The 13,949-nt window shown below is 46.4% G+C and overlaps 1 protein-coding gene across 1 annotated transcript in view; it reads left to right on the top strand.

Moving 5' to 3' along the window:
* The window catches only part of TTLL9 (tubulin tyrosine ligase like 9), a 46,329-nt gene that overhangs the window by 198 nt on the left and 32,182 nt on the right, over positions 1 to 13,949 (top strand). The window contains 2 exon segments of the mRNA XM_007446897.1: positions 3,951 to 4,062; positions 4,974 to 5,159. Coding sequence (XP_007446959.1) covers positions 3,951 to 4,062; positions 4,974 to 5,159 — 298 coding nt within the window.

The following is a 13,949-nucleotide window of genomic DNA, read 5'->3' as shown; positions in this document are numbered from 1 at the left end:
CTTTCCCTTTGTCTCACAGGTCCTTGTCTCCCTTCGCTTTTGTCCCAGCTCCCTTGGGTGGCCACTGGGACTTGTCCCAATTTGGCTGTGACAGGGGCCGACATTTATTTAGCATTCACAATGTGTTAGGTGCATTACTGATGCCATTTCTGTCTTATTTAAGCCTTATAACCGTCCAGAAAGATGTGATTATGTTCAGAAATATTAAGCCAATTGTTTAAGGTCACACAGCACGTAAGTGTCAGAGTGGGATTCAAACCCAGTTCAGTTTGACTATTCCACAGCCAATGTCCTATAGCTCTCTATGCAACCATCACAGACCTGTGGGGTGAATCTTCCGGTGATGGCAGGTCCTGGCCACTTACTAGTTCTGTGACCTTGAACAAGTTTTTTGACCCCTAAGCCTACGTTTCTTCTTCTATGCTGGGCCCTGGGGATACTGAGATGAAAAAGCAAACAATCCCTGGCACGTAGTAGGTGTTAATATTAGTGAAGGTTAAGGTTTGGATGCATGTAACAGAGACACAAAATAAAAGAGGCTTTGACAGACTAGAAGTTTATTTACCCCTCCCATTGAAGTCCAGATGTAGGAGGTTCAAAGATGGTATGGAAATGTGGGACCCATCTGCTTCCGTCTTTCCACTCTGCTATCCTTTGAGTGAGGCCCTCATCCTCATGGTCTGAGGTGGAGTTCCTGTACATTCCAAGCAGCAGGAGGTAGGAAGGAGACAAAAAAAGGCATGTCCTACCCTTGAAGGACACAACCCAGAAGTCCCTCACATTTCACTGGCCAGAACTTAGCCATGTGGACACACCTAGCTGCAAGGGAATCTGAAAAATGTAGACTACATTCTCCAGGTAAATGTTGGAAATTCTATGACTGTGGAAAAAGGAGAGAATAGATATGAGGGGTGAGGGCAACCAGCTACCCTGCCAGGGTCCTCAATAAATATTTGTTGCATAACAACAACTAAGCCTCCTAGACACTCTTCCGCACTTTACACACATGACCTCTTTGAATCATCCCAGCAAACCTTCCAGTAGGTGCTATTATCATCCCCATTTTCCTGATGAAAAAACTGGACAAAAATAGGAAAAATATACCATGTTGGAAAGTGAAAAATATACTCATCTTGTCAGGGCTTGAGCTAGGGTTTTCACCTAGTCTGGCTGTCTGCAGAGTCCCAGGTTCATCCTCCCTGTTCTAGCAGCCTCTCAGTAATTGAAGGAACAAATGAGTGAATAGGTGAATCCGTGCTTCCTGCTGCCTGGTGCTGGAGTCTAGCAGAGGAGACAGACCCTTACTAAATCATCCCACAAAAAAATTAGGAATTGGCTGACAGTGACAAGCGTGGTATGGGTAATCCAAGATGGCAGAGTCCTCTCTCTGGCACTTTGGGGAGTATTACAGTGATGGTGATGATGGTGATGGTGGTGATGCTGGCAGCTACTGTGGATTTTCCTTCTTGGTTCTCTCATGCATCACACTGATATCAGAATGAGTTTTCCTTCCCTGGATCCAGAAGAACTGGATGTAGTGGAGGATGAGGCGGGGGAGGTGACCGGCAGGTGTATGGGAAAAGGCACTGTCCTGACCTGCCATGTGATCTGAGGCCGCCCCCTATTTCTCCTCAGCCTTGCTCCATGGTCAAGTGGAAGAAGTTCTGAGGGTTTGTCTGGTGCTGATGGTGTGGGAGTCCATGAAGCAGGTTGTTTCCTGGCTGATCCCAAATTGCCTCAAGAGTCCTCAAGTCAGGAAAGGCTAGAGGCCAGGGCCTTTACACCAGACATGGCTCTGTGAATGTGAGGCCTTTTCCTTAGGACCTAAGCTGGGGTCTGGTATTTCCAGACAGAACGAGGTCCCAATTCAGACCATCAGCCTGTTAGGTCAGAGTTTGGAACAGATGTGGCCAGAGCTGTCCCCTCCCTTGCTTCCCACAAAGAAAGCTGTCCTTGATGCCTGGAACTGCAGCAACCATCTTTTGACCTTGAGGTGATGAGCATGAAGACAACATGTTAAGGATGGCAGAATGAGAAGGTAGAAAGAACCTGGATCTCCTGTTGGCCTTGTTGAGCAGTTTAATGTCTTCCTGGGTGATTTAAGAGCAACTTGACTGTGATAATCATGAAGATGGTGTACAAAATGAACAAACTTGTGGAATTAGAAAAGAATCCAAAATCCACATCATGGTCTACAAGGCCCTGTTTGTTGGGCCCTACTCCAGTTTCAGTGTCATCCCTTACGTTTCTCCCTCCACTCTGGCTTTTTTTTCATATCCTTGAATGAGCCCTTTCCAACCTCAGGGCCTTAATTCCTGCCCTTCCCACTCCTGGAACCCTCTCCCCACTGCCCTTGATCTGGCTGTCCCTCCTTACCATTCAGATCTAAGCTGAAAGGTCAGCTCCACAGGGTAGCCTCCACCTAAATAGGTTCCTCAGCTGCCCTGCCTCATGGCCTCCAACTGGGTTATTCCAATTGGGTTATAACATTTCACAATTCTTCATTAGAGAGTTGTGTATTTGTTTCCTTGTTTATCTTTTATCTTCCCCACAGGACTGTATGTACCAACTAGCCAGGTGTTTTTGTTCCCCCTATATCCTTGCATCCAACATTGTCTCTGACACCAAGACAGCCTCAACACCTATGTGTTTTATGAATGAATGAATACTTCATTATTCATTCATTCATCCATTATTCATTCAACTAAAACAAAAGGTGGGTTAAAAGAAAAAAAGCAAATTGTGAAAGGAAATAGACAAGAGCAGCTCTAACCATGGAGCTCGGAATCTGGAGCCCGATGGCCTGAGTTCCAGTCCTGCTCTGCCACTTACTAGCTTATGAACTTAGGTGAGTTCCTTAACCTCTCTGTGCCTCACTTCACTCATCTTTAAAATGGGCATAATAAAAGAACCTAACACTTAACAGTTACTATGAGGATTAATGAGTTAATATTTGTAAAGTACTTAGAACAGTGTCTGGCACATGGGAAGCGGAAGTAAGTATTAGCCATTAGAAAGTTTTAAGAACATGCCAAACGATGCCATGTGCCACATATGGATAGTAAAACTATACAGTGAAACTATAAAGACACTCATAGAAATGATTCCAAATTCAGTCTAATGGCTTCCTTTTGGACAGGAGAGTAGGAGATAGAATCAGTCAGGAATATACACGGGGCTTCAGTTATATCTGTAATTTTTTACTAAAAAATTTGGAAGTAATCATGGTTGTGCATTTCATTTCCTGTCAAGTCTTTTTGAAGCACCTCCTCTGTGTACTCCAGCTCTGGTATCTGGATTTGGTAGATCAGTCTGGTTTCCTGTCCCCCTCTCTGGCAAGGTGGTGAAGAACAGGGTCAGAATTTGGAGTCGGGCAGGCTTGGGTGTGAATCCTGAGGCTGCCATGTCCTCACTGAGCAAGGCTGTCCCTGTCTTAGGGATCCAGGCATGATCGTAATCACTTTTGGGACTGCTCTGAGGATTCAGTGAGAGGAGGGCTTTCTGAACTGGGAAGAGCTTATAAATGTTGCCTGTTTCCACTGCTTGGTAATGTGGGCTCAGGGGTGGCTACTTGGATGCTTCCAGAGCCCAGGCAGGTAACATGACCAGGTAAGGTTGGCCCGTTGTCATGGGCCATAGGGCATGGTGGGGACTGTGATCTGGAGAGGGTGTGCCCCGTTTAAGGCGGTGAGTGCCGGGGGGCATCTGGGCTCAACGTGGCCAGATCTGCTGATTGTTTGAAGGAAACCAGTAGCCTGGATTTTTGCAGGGACATTTCTGTAGTTTTCACTCTGGCCTCACAAAGTACATGGTGGGCAGCGACAGCCCGAGGCCACCTCCTTGAGACTTACCTGATGGACACACCACTGCTTACCCCTCAGCTGCACCTCCCTGGGCCCCAGATCCCCAGCATTGCTGAGGTCCTCAGGTCCTGACTTTTGTCCCCCCAGTGAAGGGGAGTGGGATTTCTACTGGTGCGATGTTAGCTGGCTCCGGGAGAATTTCGACCACACCTACCTGGATGAGCACGTGCGGATCAGTCACTTCCGAAACCACTACGAGGTGAGCTGGGTGGGCCCAGGGGACTGGGTGTGGCAATGAGCAGGAGCTGGCTTGGGGATACAAGGACCAGAATGGAAAAGTACAAGGGAATTTGGGGTACATGCCAGGTGAGAGATATGTGCCCTACATTCATGATGAGCTAAATAGTGTGAGGGAATAGGGATCTCAGACCTGAGGAACAGCCCACCTTGGGGAGGGGACTGAGGTCATGGGCCGTCTGACTTCAGGTGCGAAGGCTAAAGAAGCAGGATACTTGAGGGATTATGTGATTTCAGGGTGAGGCAAGTTGAGCTGTTCGGAGTCTGGAGATGGGAGGGAGCTCTGGGAGGAACCATACCACAAAGATGGGGCTCAAGGGGCCAGTGGTGGGAGATTTAAAAAGCTTAGTGCAGCTTAGCAGTTAGAAAAAGAACTTTGGCATCAGACAGACCAGGTCAAACCCTGGCTGTGCTGCCTGTTAGCTGGATAGCTCTGGGCAAGTGACAACCTTTCTGAGCCTCAGTTTCCTCACCTGTAAAGTGGGGATAATTATGGAATAGCAGGCTCTCAGTCAAAGTTACTCTTATTGTTACTCTTTTTTTTTTTAAGATTTATTTTTTATTTATTTATTTTGGCTGGGCCGGGTCTTAGTTGAGGCATGTGGGATCTTAATTGTGGCGTGTGGGATCTTTTAGTTGCAGCATGCGGGCTTCTTAGTTGCGGCATGCAGCATCTAGTTCCCTGACCAGGGACTGAACCCAGGCACCCTGCATTGGGAGCGCAGTCCTTCCCACTGGACCACCAGGGGAGTCCCTCTTATTGTTACTCTTACCGTACAGAGAATGGGGGCTGTGGGGGGCAGTTGGTGGGACAGTTGGTGCAGGGCAGTGGGCACGAGCGCCAATGGCCTGCCTGTTCATCGCGCTGCTCAGCTGACCCGCAAGAACTACATGGTGAAGAACCTGAAGCGCTTCCGGAAACAGCTGGAGCGCGAGGCGGGAAAGCTGGAGGCAGCCAAGTGCGACTTCTTCCCCAAAACCTTTGAGATGCCCTGCGAGTACCATCTGTTTGTGGAGGAGTTTCGCAAAAACCCAGGAATCACCTGGATCATGAAGCCTGTGAGTGCCCAGTGCTGGGGACTGGGGAGAGGGGGTGTCCCAGGGACCAGAGCAGGGATCCTCCATTGACACAGGAGTCTGCCAATGCAGAAGGACAGGACTCTGCCTGGGAATTCAGCCTTAGATGCACCATCTGCCTTTCCCTAAAGCAGGGGTCTCCAACTCCCGGTCCAGAACCTGTTAGGAAGCAGACGCACAGCAGGAGGTGAGCAGCGGGCGAGGGAGCGAAGCTTCATCTGCCACTCCCCATCGCTCCCCATCGCTCCCCGTTGCTCCCCATCACTCCCCATCTCTCCCCTTCACTCCCCATCTCTCCCCATTGCTCCATCTGCCACTCCCCATCACTCCCCATTGCTCCCCATCTCTCCCCATCGCTCCCCATCTCTCCCCATCTCTCCCCATCGCTCCCCATTGCTCCTCATCTCTCCCCATCTCTCCCCATAGCTCCCCATCTTTCGCCATTGCTCCCCACCTCTCCCCATCTCTCCCCATCGCTCCCCATTGCTCCCCATCTCTCCCCATCGCTGCCCATTGCTCCATCTCCCGCTCCCCATCTCTCCCCATCGCTCCCCACTGCTCCCTATCACTCCCCATCACTCCCCATCGCTCCATCTGCCACTACTCATTGCTCCCCATCGCTCGCATTACTGCCTGAACCACCCCCACCCTCACCCTTGTCCGTGGGAAAAATTGTCTTCCACAAAACTGGTCCCTGGTGCCAAAAAGGTTGGGGACCACTGCCCTAAAGGACTGACTACATCTCCTCCTCTCTGCAGTGTGTGGACCCAGCACCTATGACTGCTGGTATACAGTAGATGCTCAATAAATGTTCACTAGATAAACAAGTGATCCTCAGGACACCAAGGCAGGGAATCCAGAGTCTCTCTTCCTGATATGAATGAAAACAATGGCCAGGCTGTGAGAAGTGCTTTACTTGCATTGCCCCACTTCTTGTAATGGTCCTTGGGAGGAGGTATTACCAGCCCCATTTTAAAGATGAGGAGCCTGAGACCTATTTATTCAAGCATCCCACAAATGCTTATTGAGCACTTGCCATGTGCCAGGCACAGAACTAGATGGTGGGGATACAGCTCTCAGCAAGTCAGACGTGGGTATCTGCCCTCCTTGAGGGCAGACAATATGCAGAGGATACATGTGTGATTATAGCTGTGCTAAGTGTCAGTAAGGAGAATGGTGCCAGCAGAGGAAACAGCAGGAGGATTTCCCCCAGCCCTTCAGCAGGCTTCTTGGAAGAAGTGAGAGATTGGGCTCTGAGACCAAACCCCTTGGTTCAGATATTAGCTGTACTACCTACTGTGTGACCTCAGGCAGATTACTTAACTTCTCTGTGTCCCGGTTTCCCCATCTGCAAAGTGAGAATAACTATAGCACCTATCACATAATGTTGTGTGACTAAACGAGTTAACACAGGTACAGCACATATTAGGTCCTCAATGAATGATAGTTGTTGTTGTTATAAGAATTAGTATTGAAAAACAAACAAACGAAAGAAAACAAATAAATTGTTTTAAAAGAATTAGTATTGAGTTTCAACCTGAAGGATGCAGAGGAGTCAGCCTGGAGAAGGGCAGAGGCAGGAAGAGCATTCCAGGAAGAGGGAACTGCATGCCCAAAGGCCTTGCATCTGGAGGAAGCCCTAGATCAAGAAACTGAGTGAGCACCTGCCGGCCCCTCAGTCCTTCCTCGTGCCAGGACTGGCTCTCACCACACTGCCAGCCTTGAATGGCATCATCAAAGCCCCCCTAGTATTTACTGGGATTGGAAATGTGCTTGGCCCCAGGAAGGGAGTTAGGGGGTAAGGTAGGAGGGGGCAGCCCCCCTTGTGGAGCTGGAGATGGGCTAGTGTTGGCTGTTGCAGATTTAGCCAATAGCACAGGTGAGTGGAGGGGGAAACTGGCAAAAAACACCAAATGCTCCCAAAGAGGACAGAGCCAGGATTTACCCAGGCCTCCTGAAGTCTCGCTGGAAGGCTCAGCCCCCTTCCCAGGAAGGTGGGAAGGCCAGCGAGGAGGGCTCAGAAGGGTGTTAGGCAGATGAACACTGCAACCCACCGGGCGGATCCCAATTCCCACCATTATCTCCTCAGACAAATGGTAATTTGGGCAATTTGGGAACAAGCAATTGCATATTAAGTTGATTCCTTTCCCAGCCCTCGCCTTTGTTAGCAGCAGAGACAGCTGTAATTAAGAGGAGGAATCTTGGCTCCGTGTGTGTGTGTGTGTGTGTGTGTGTGTGTGTGTGTGTGTGTGTGTGTGTGTGTGTCCTCTCTCCTGAATCGCTGAGGCGCCCTGTCTGGCATGGAGAGTGGGTGCTTCTAGTTAGAAGCCTGGTTCTGATTCTGATCCGCCACTTATGAGCTGTGTGATCCTGAGCAGGTTACTAAACCCCTCTCAGTCCATTTCTTCGTCTGTAAAACGGCCTTAATGGGTATACCTGCCTTACAGGGCTGTGAGAGGGTTCAGCGAAGTTACACGGGTTGTATACATGAATTATACAAGCTGTATAAAGGGCTTGGCACTTAGGTGCCCAATAATTAACCATTTTTATTGTTATCACCGAGAGTCCAGACAACACTGCCTCTTCCCTCTGCCCCTGGGGAGCACTGGCTCAGTGCTTCCCAAATTTTATCGTGCTCACAAATCATCAGGGATCTGGTTAAAATGCAGAACCCCTTTCAGCAGGTCTGGGTGGGGCCTGAGAGTCTGCATTGCTAACCACCTCCCAGTGATGCCACTGGGGCTGGTCCACAGACAGCACTTTGAGTAGTGAGAATATAGAGGGGCAGTTCTCAAACTTGAGAATTTTCTGGAAAGCTTATTAAAGCACATACCCCCAGAGTGTTGGATTCAGTAGGCCTGGTGTGGGGCCTGAGAATATGCATTTCTAACAAATTCCCAGGTGCAACAGTCAGGGATCTCCATGGAAATGGAACCGTTGGTGTGTGTATAAGGAATTGGCTGTGTGATATTGCGGGGGCTGGTAAGTCTGAAATCTGTGAGGGCAGAAAACTCAGACAGGATTTCTCTGTTACAGTCTTGAGGCAGAATTGCTTTCTTTTCCCAGAAGCCTCAAGTTTTGCTCTTAAGCCCTCACCTGATTGGATGAAGCTCGCCCACATCATCCAGACTGATATCTTTTATTTAAAGTCTGCTGATTTTAGATGTTAATCACCTCTATAAAATACCTTAACAGCAACATCTAGACGAGCATTTGACCAAACAAGTGGGCACCATTGCCCAGCCAGGTTGACACATGCAATTAACCATCATACCAGGTTATGAGGATGCTACTGGTCTGGGTACCACACTCTGAGAACCACTGGGCTAGATCATTAGCTCTGGGATCCTGTTGTTTGGATTCCTTTGGTGTGGGGAAATGTTAAAAAAGAAAAAATGTTCACATAGTTCACATAGTTGCAGTGGCCGGGCCAGTTGGGGCAGCCACTGGCCTGCCTTTTCCCTCAGATGTCTCCTCTGCCCTGTTCCCCAGGGCCTGCGAGCCTCCATCTTCCTCCTCAGTGAGGCAGAGCAGTCCTAGAAAGAGGGGTTTGAGTTGGACTCAGAAGGGAGCAGGCAGCATCACCCACTTCACACCACCCCATCAGTCTAGTGTAAAGCCCATCTCAATCCAAACTTTTTTTTTCCATCTAAGTGTTCTCCCCTCCCACCAGCCCAGGCCCTCTGGATTGTCAGGGAAACGGGCAGGACCCAGATCATAGGGACCACGCTTGCTCCTCTAGCCTCCCTTGTGTGTCTAGGAAGCAGGTGCTGGGCTCTCAGGACCCTGTCTGTCAGTCTCTCTGTGTGTCCACAGAACTGGTCTAACGCTTCACTCAGGGCTGTGAGCATCCTGGGCAACCATTGTGCTGTTCTGGGATTTGGGGGGCCTCTGTCCAAACGGCAGGATGGTAAGAGCTGAGTTTTAACATTCTCTTACATGGGTTTACCCCAACCAGAGCTTCTCACACTTTTTCACCGAAATCTCCTAAGAGTTGGGATGTTTTGGATGCAGATAACAGAAAACCCAGTTCACAGTAGCTCAAACAAGAAGGCAGGCGTTCTGAACTGTTCTCTTTGGCATCTGGTGTAATGTGTGGACCCCATCACAGAATAGCGTTTTTAAACGCATAACATAAAATACGTTTGATTATAAAAGAAAGCAACTGTATTGAAAAATAGTTACAAGCTGTGTTTGTCTGGCTCCTCTGAGAAACAGATGCCAAGACAAGATTTAACAGGCCAGAGTTTGGCCTGTGAGATGAGGGGAGGGAGCCTGGGGAGGCTGAGGGAGCTGTCACCCCACCAAGGCCAGCCCCAGTGAGGGAGAGAGGGAAGGAAGAGTGGGTGAAGTCTCCTAACTGCCCTGTGGCCTGACAGAAGTTCAACGAGGCCTATGGAGACCTCAAGCCCAGGTCGCTGTCAGGAGTCCCCTGTCTCCTAGGAGTGGGCCAGCCCTTGGATCCTTGCATCCCCATCAATGGCCCGGCAAGCAGGGCTGGATTTCTGCCACAGCAGCTGGTGCTCTGTCAGCTACCCTCCTGCAGTCAGAGGCCTGCGGGTACTTCTCACGGGGCCACCACAAATATTAACACATTCTTTATGCTGTAGGAATATATGTTCTTTTCATTAACAATTAAAGAGAGTATAACAGCAGGCCCAACCATTACCATAATTTCAAGGTCATAATGAGTATAACCAGTATTTGGAGATAGATATCGACAACAGTTGTAACGTGATATGAAAATAACTGGGTTTTTTTTTTTTGAGAGCAAAGTCATAGGCCTGGCTAATACTACTAGTATTTCTTACCTGCTTTCATAATGGAAGGAAATGTGAAAATCTGGTCAGGAGCTAATGAAAATAAAGATGAAAAAATTTTTCTCATTCAGGCTTACAGACCCCAGGAAATTTCCTTTCATGATGAAAGGTCAACTCCAGGGCTGGTTCAGTGGGTAGTTCAACACTGTCACCAATTCCCAGCTCAGTGGGCTGACTGCTCCTCTCAGTCACAGCAAGCCTGCTGCAGCTCTAACTCACCTCCTCACACCTCCACCTGCCGCAGGAATAAGGGAATACCCTGGTCTTGTGGCCCTTTTGAGGAAGACACAAATTCCCAGAAGTCCCTGCAACAGACTTCCCCTGGCACCCTGCTGGCTCATGCCTGAACCGATCACATGGCAGGGACATGGGACCACTGTGAGGACTCAGATGTCCCCAGAGGGCGGGGCTACTGTAAAGAGGAGATCCAAATGGGGGTCTGTTGGCAGGGAAAAAAGAAAATCTTTACTGGGGAGACCACCAACCGCATCTGTAACACCCACTGAATGCCCCGTGATGAACGGGCCCCAGGGGCCCGGCAGGGGGAGGCCGGAGGTGAAGGGCTATGAGTGGCCACAGGTGGTACAAAATCAAAGTATGGTTCATTTAAATAATCCACTAATATTGTTTTCCAATCAATAACATATCTTTTAATAAAAATATTTTCCTCCCAAATCATCAAGTAAGACTGATGCTCCCAGATGTAGCACCGTGTTTATCACATGATTCTGTTTACTCCCTCACACTTTGCAGGAGTGTGAATGAGCCCCAGGCTTATGAAAACAGATTTAACCAGGCTGGATTTGTCACCTACTGGCTGGGTAACTTTGAGCAGAGTGCTTGGCCTCTCTCTTCCTTGGTTTCCTTGGCTGCAAAATGGGGATAATATTAATGCCTACATACAAGTGTTTTAAAAAGCTTTAATGAGGATCGGAAGTTGGGTTTCGGCTGTGGTGGCAAAGGCACCTACTGGTGTAAACCCGGGGCTGAGAATTTTCTACAGTGACTATGACTTGTATAATAATAATTTTAAAAGTTTTCAAGTACTGTACAGACACACAAGGTTACAAGCACTCTTAAAGGGTAGTCACATGGCTAGCTGTAATCTGTAGGTCAAGATTGAGCTCAACGTTGCTTAAGAGTCCCTCCCATCAGGAAACTTGCGCAAGCCTCTTAGATAGCTTCATCCACCAAAGGGTAGACAGCAGAAGCAAGAAGAATGACAATCCTGAAGCCTGTGGAACAAAAACCACATTCACAGAAAGATAAACAAGATGAAAATGCAGAGGGCTATATACCAGATGAAGGAACAAGATAAAACCCCAGAAAAACAACTAAATGAAGTGGAGATAGGCAACGTTCCAGAAAAAGAATTCAGAAGAATGATAGTGAAGATGATCCAGGACCTCGGAAAAAGAATGGAGGCAAAGATCGAGAAGATGCAAGAAATGTTTAACAAAGACCTAGAAGAATTAAAGAACAAACAGAGATGAACAATACAATAACTGAAATGAAAACTACACTAGAAGGAATCAATAGCAGAATAACTGAGGCAGAAGAACAGATAAGTGCCCTGGAAGACAGAATGGTGGAATTCACTGCTGTGGAACAGAATAAAGAAAACAGAATGAAAAGAAATGAAGACAGCCTAAGAGACCTCTGGGACAACATTAACCGCAACAACATTCACATTATAGGGGTCCCAGAAGGAGAAGAGAGAGAGAAAGGACCCGAGAAAATATTTGAAGAGATTATAGTCGACAACTTCCCTAACATGGGAAAGGAAATAGCTACCCAAGTTCAGGAAGTGAAGAGAGTCCCATACAGGATAAACCCAAGGAGAAACACAGTAATCAGATTGGCAAAAATTAAAGACAAAGAAAAATTATTGAAAGCAGCAAGGGAAAAATGACAAATAACATACAAGGGAACTACCATAAGGTTAACAGCTGATTTCTCAGCAGAAACTCTATAAGCCAGAAGGGAGTGGCATGATATACTTAAAGTAATGAAAGGGAAGAATCTACAACCAAGATTAATCTAGCCAGCAAAGATCTCATCCAGATTTGATGGAGAAATCAAAAGCTTTAAGACACGCAAAAGCTAAGAGAATTCAGCACCACAAAACCAGCTCTACAACAAATGCTAAAGGAACTTCTCTAAGTGGGAAACACAAGAGAAGAAAAGGACTTACAAAAACAAACCCATAACAATTAAGAAAATGGTAATAGGAACATACATATCGATAATTACCTTAAAGGTGAATGGATTACATGCCCCAACCAAAAGATACAGACTTGCTGAATGGATACAAAAGCAACACTCATATATATGCTGTCTACAAGAGACCCACTTCAGACCTAGGGACACGTACAGACTGAAAGTGAGGGGATGGAAAAAGATATTCCATGCAAAGGGAAATCAAAAGAAAGCTGGAGTAGCAATACTCATATCAGATAAAATAGACTTTAAAATAAAGAATGTTACAAGAGACAAGGAAGGACACTACATAACGATCAAGGGATCAATCCAAGAAGAAGATATAACAATTATAAATATATATGCACCCACATAGGAGCACTTCATTACATAAGGCAACTGCTAATAGCTATAAAACAGGGAATCGACAGTAATACAATAATAATGGGGGACTTTAACACCTCACTTACACCAATGGACAGATCATCCAAACAGAAAATTAATAAAGAAACACAAGCTTTAAATGACACAATAGACCAGATAGATTTAATTGATATTTATAGGACATTCTATCCAAAAACAGCAGATTACACTTTCTTCTCAAGTGTGCACAGAACATTCTCCAGGATACATCACATCTTGGGTCACAAATCAAGCCTCAGTAAATATAAGAAAATTGAAATCATATCCAGCATCTTTTCTGACCACAATTCTATGAGATTAGAAATCAATTACAGGGAAAAAGACGTAAAAAACACAAACACACATGGAGGCTAAACAATACATTACTAAATAACCAAGAGATCACTGAAGAAATCAAAGAGGAAATCAAAAAGTACCTAGAGACAAACGACAACAAAAACATGATGATACAAAACCTATGGGATGCAGCAAAAGCAGTTCTAAGAGGGAAGTTTATAGCAATACAAGCCTACCCCAAGAAACAAGAAAAATCTCAAATAAACAATCTAACGTTACACCTAAAGGAACTAGAGAAAGAAGAACAAACAAAACCCAAAGTTAGCAGAAGGAAAGAAATCATAAAGATCAGAGCAGAAATAAATGAAATAGAAACAAAGAAAACAATAGCAAAGATCAATAAAACTAAAAGGTGGTTCTTTGAGAAGATAAACAAAATGGATAAACCATTAGCCAGACTCATCAAGAAAAAGAGGGAGAGGACTCAAATCAATAAAATTAGAAATGAAAAAGGAGAAGTTAAAACAGACACTGCAGAAATACAAAGTGTCCTAAGAGACTACTACAAGCAACTCTATGCCAATAAAATGGACAACCTGGAAGAAATGGACAAATTCTTAGAAAGGTATAACCTTCCAAGACTGAACCAGGAAGAAACAGAAAATATGACCAGACCAGTCACAAGTAATGAAATTGAAACTGTGATTTAAAATCTTCCAACTAACAAAAGTCCAGGACCAGATGGCTTCACAGGTGAATTCTATCAAACATTTAGAGAAAAGCTAACACCCATCCTTCTGAAACTCTTCCAAAAAATTGCAGAGGAAGGAACACTCCCAAACTCATTCTATGAGGCCACCATCACCCTGATACCAAAACCAGACAAAGATACTACAAAAAAGAGAAAATTGCAGACCAATATCACTGATGAATATAGATGCAAAAATCCTGAACAAAACACTAGCAAACAGAATCCAACAACACATTAAAAGGATCATACACATGGGCTTCCCTGGTGGCACAGTGGTTGAGAGTCCGCCTGCCGATGCAGGGG

Source organism: Lipotes vexillifer, unplaced genomic scaffold (assembly GCF_000442215.2).
Source record: "Lipotes vexillifer unplaced genomic scaffold, Lipotes_vexillifer_v1.1 scaffold75, whole genome shotgun sequence".
Lineage (NCBI taxonomy): Eukaryota > Metazoa > Chordata > Mammalia > Artiodactyla > Lipotidae > Lipotes > Lipotes vexillifer.
This window is presented reverse-complemented; position numbering and strand designations above follow the sequence as displayed.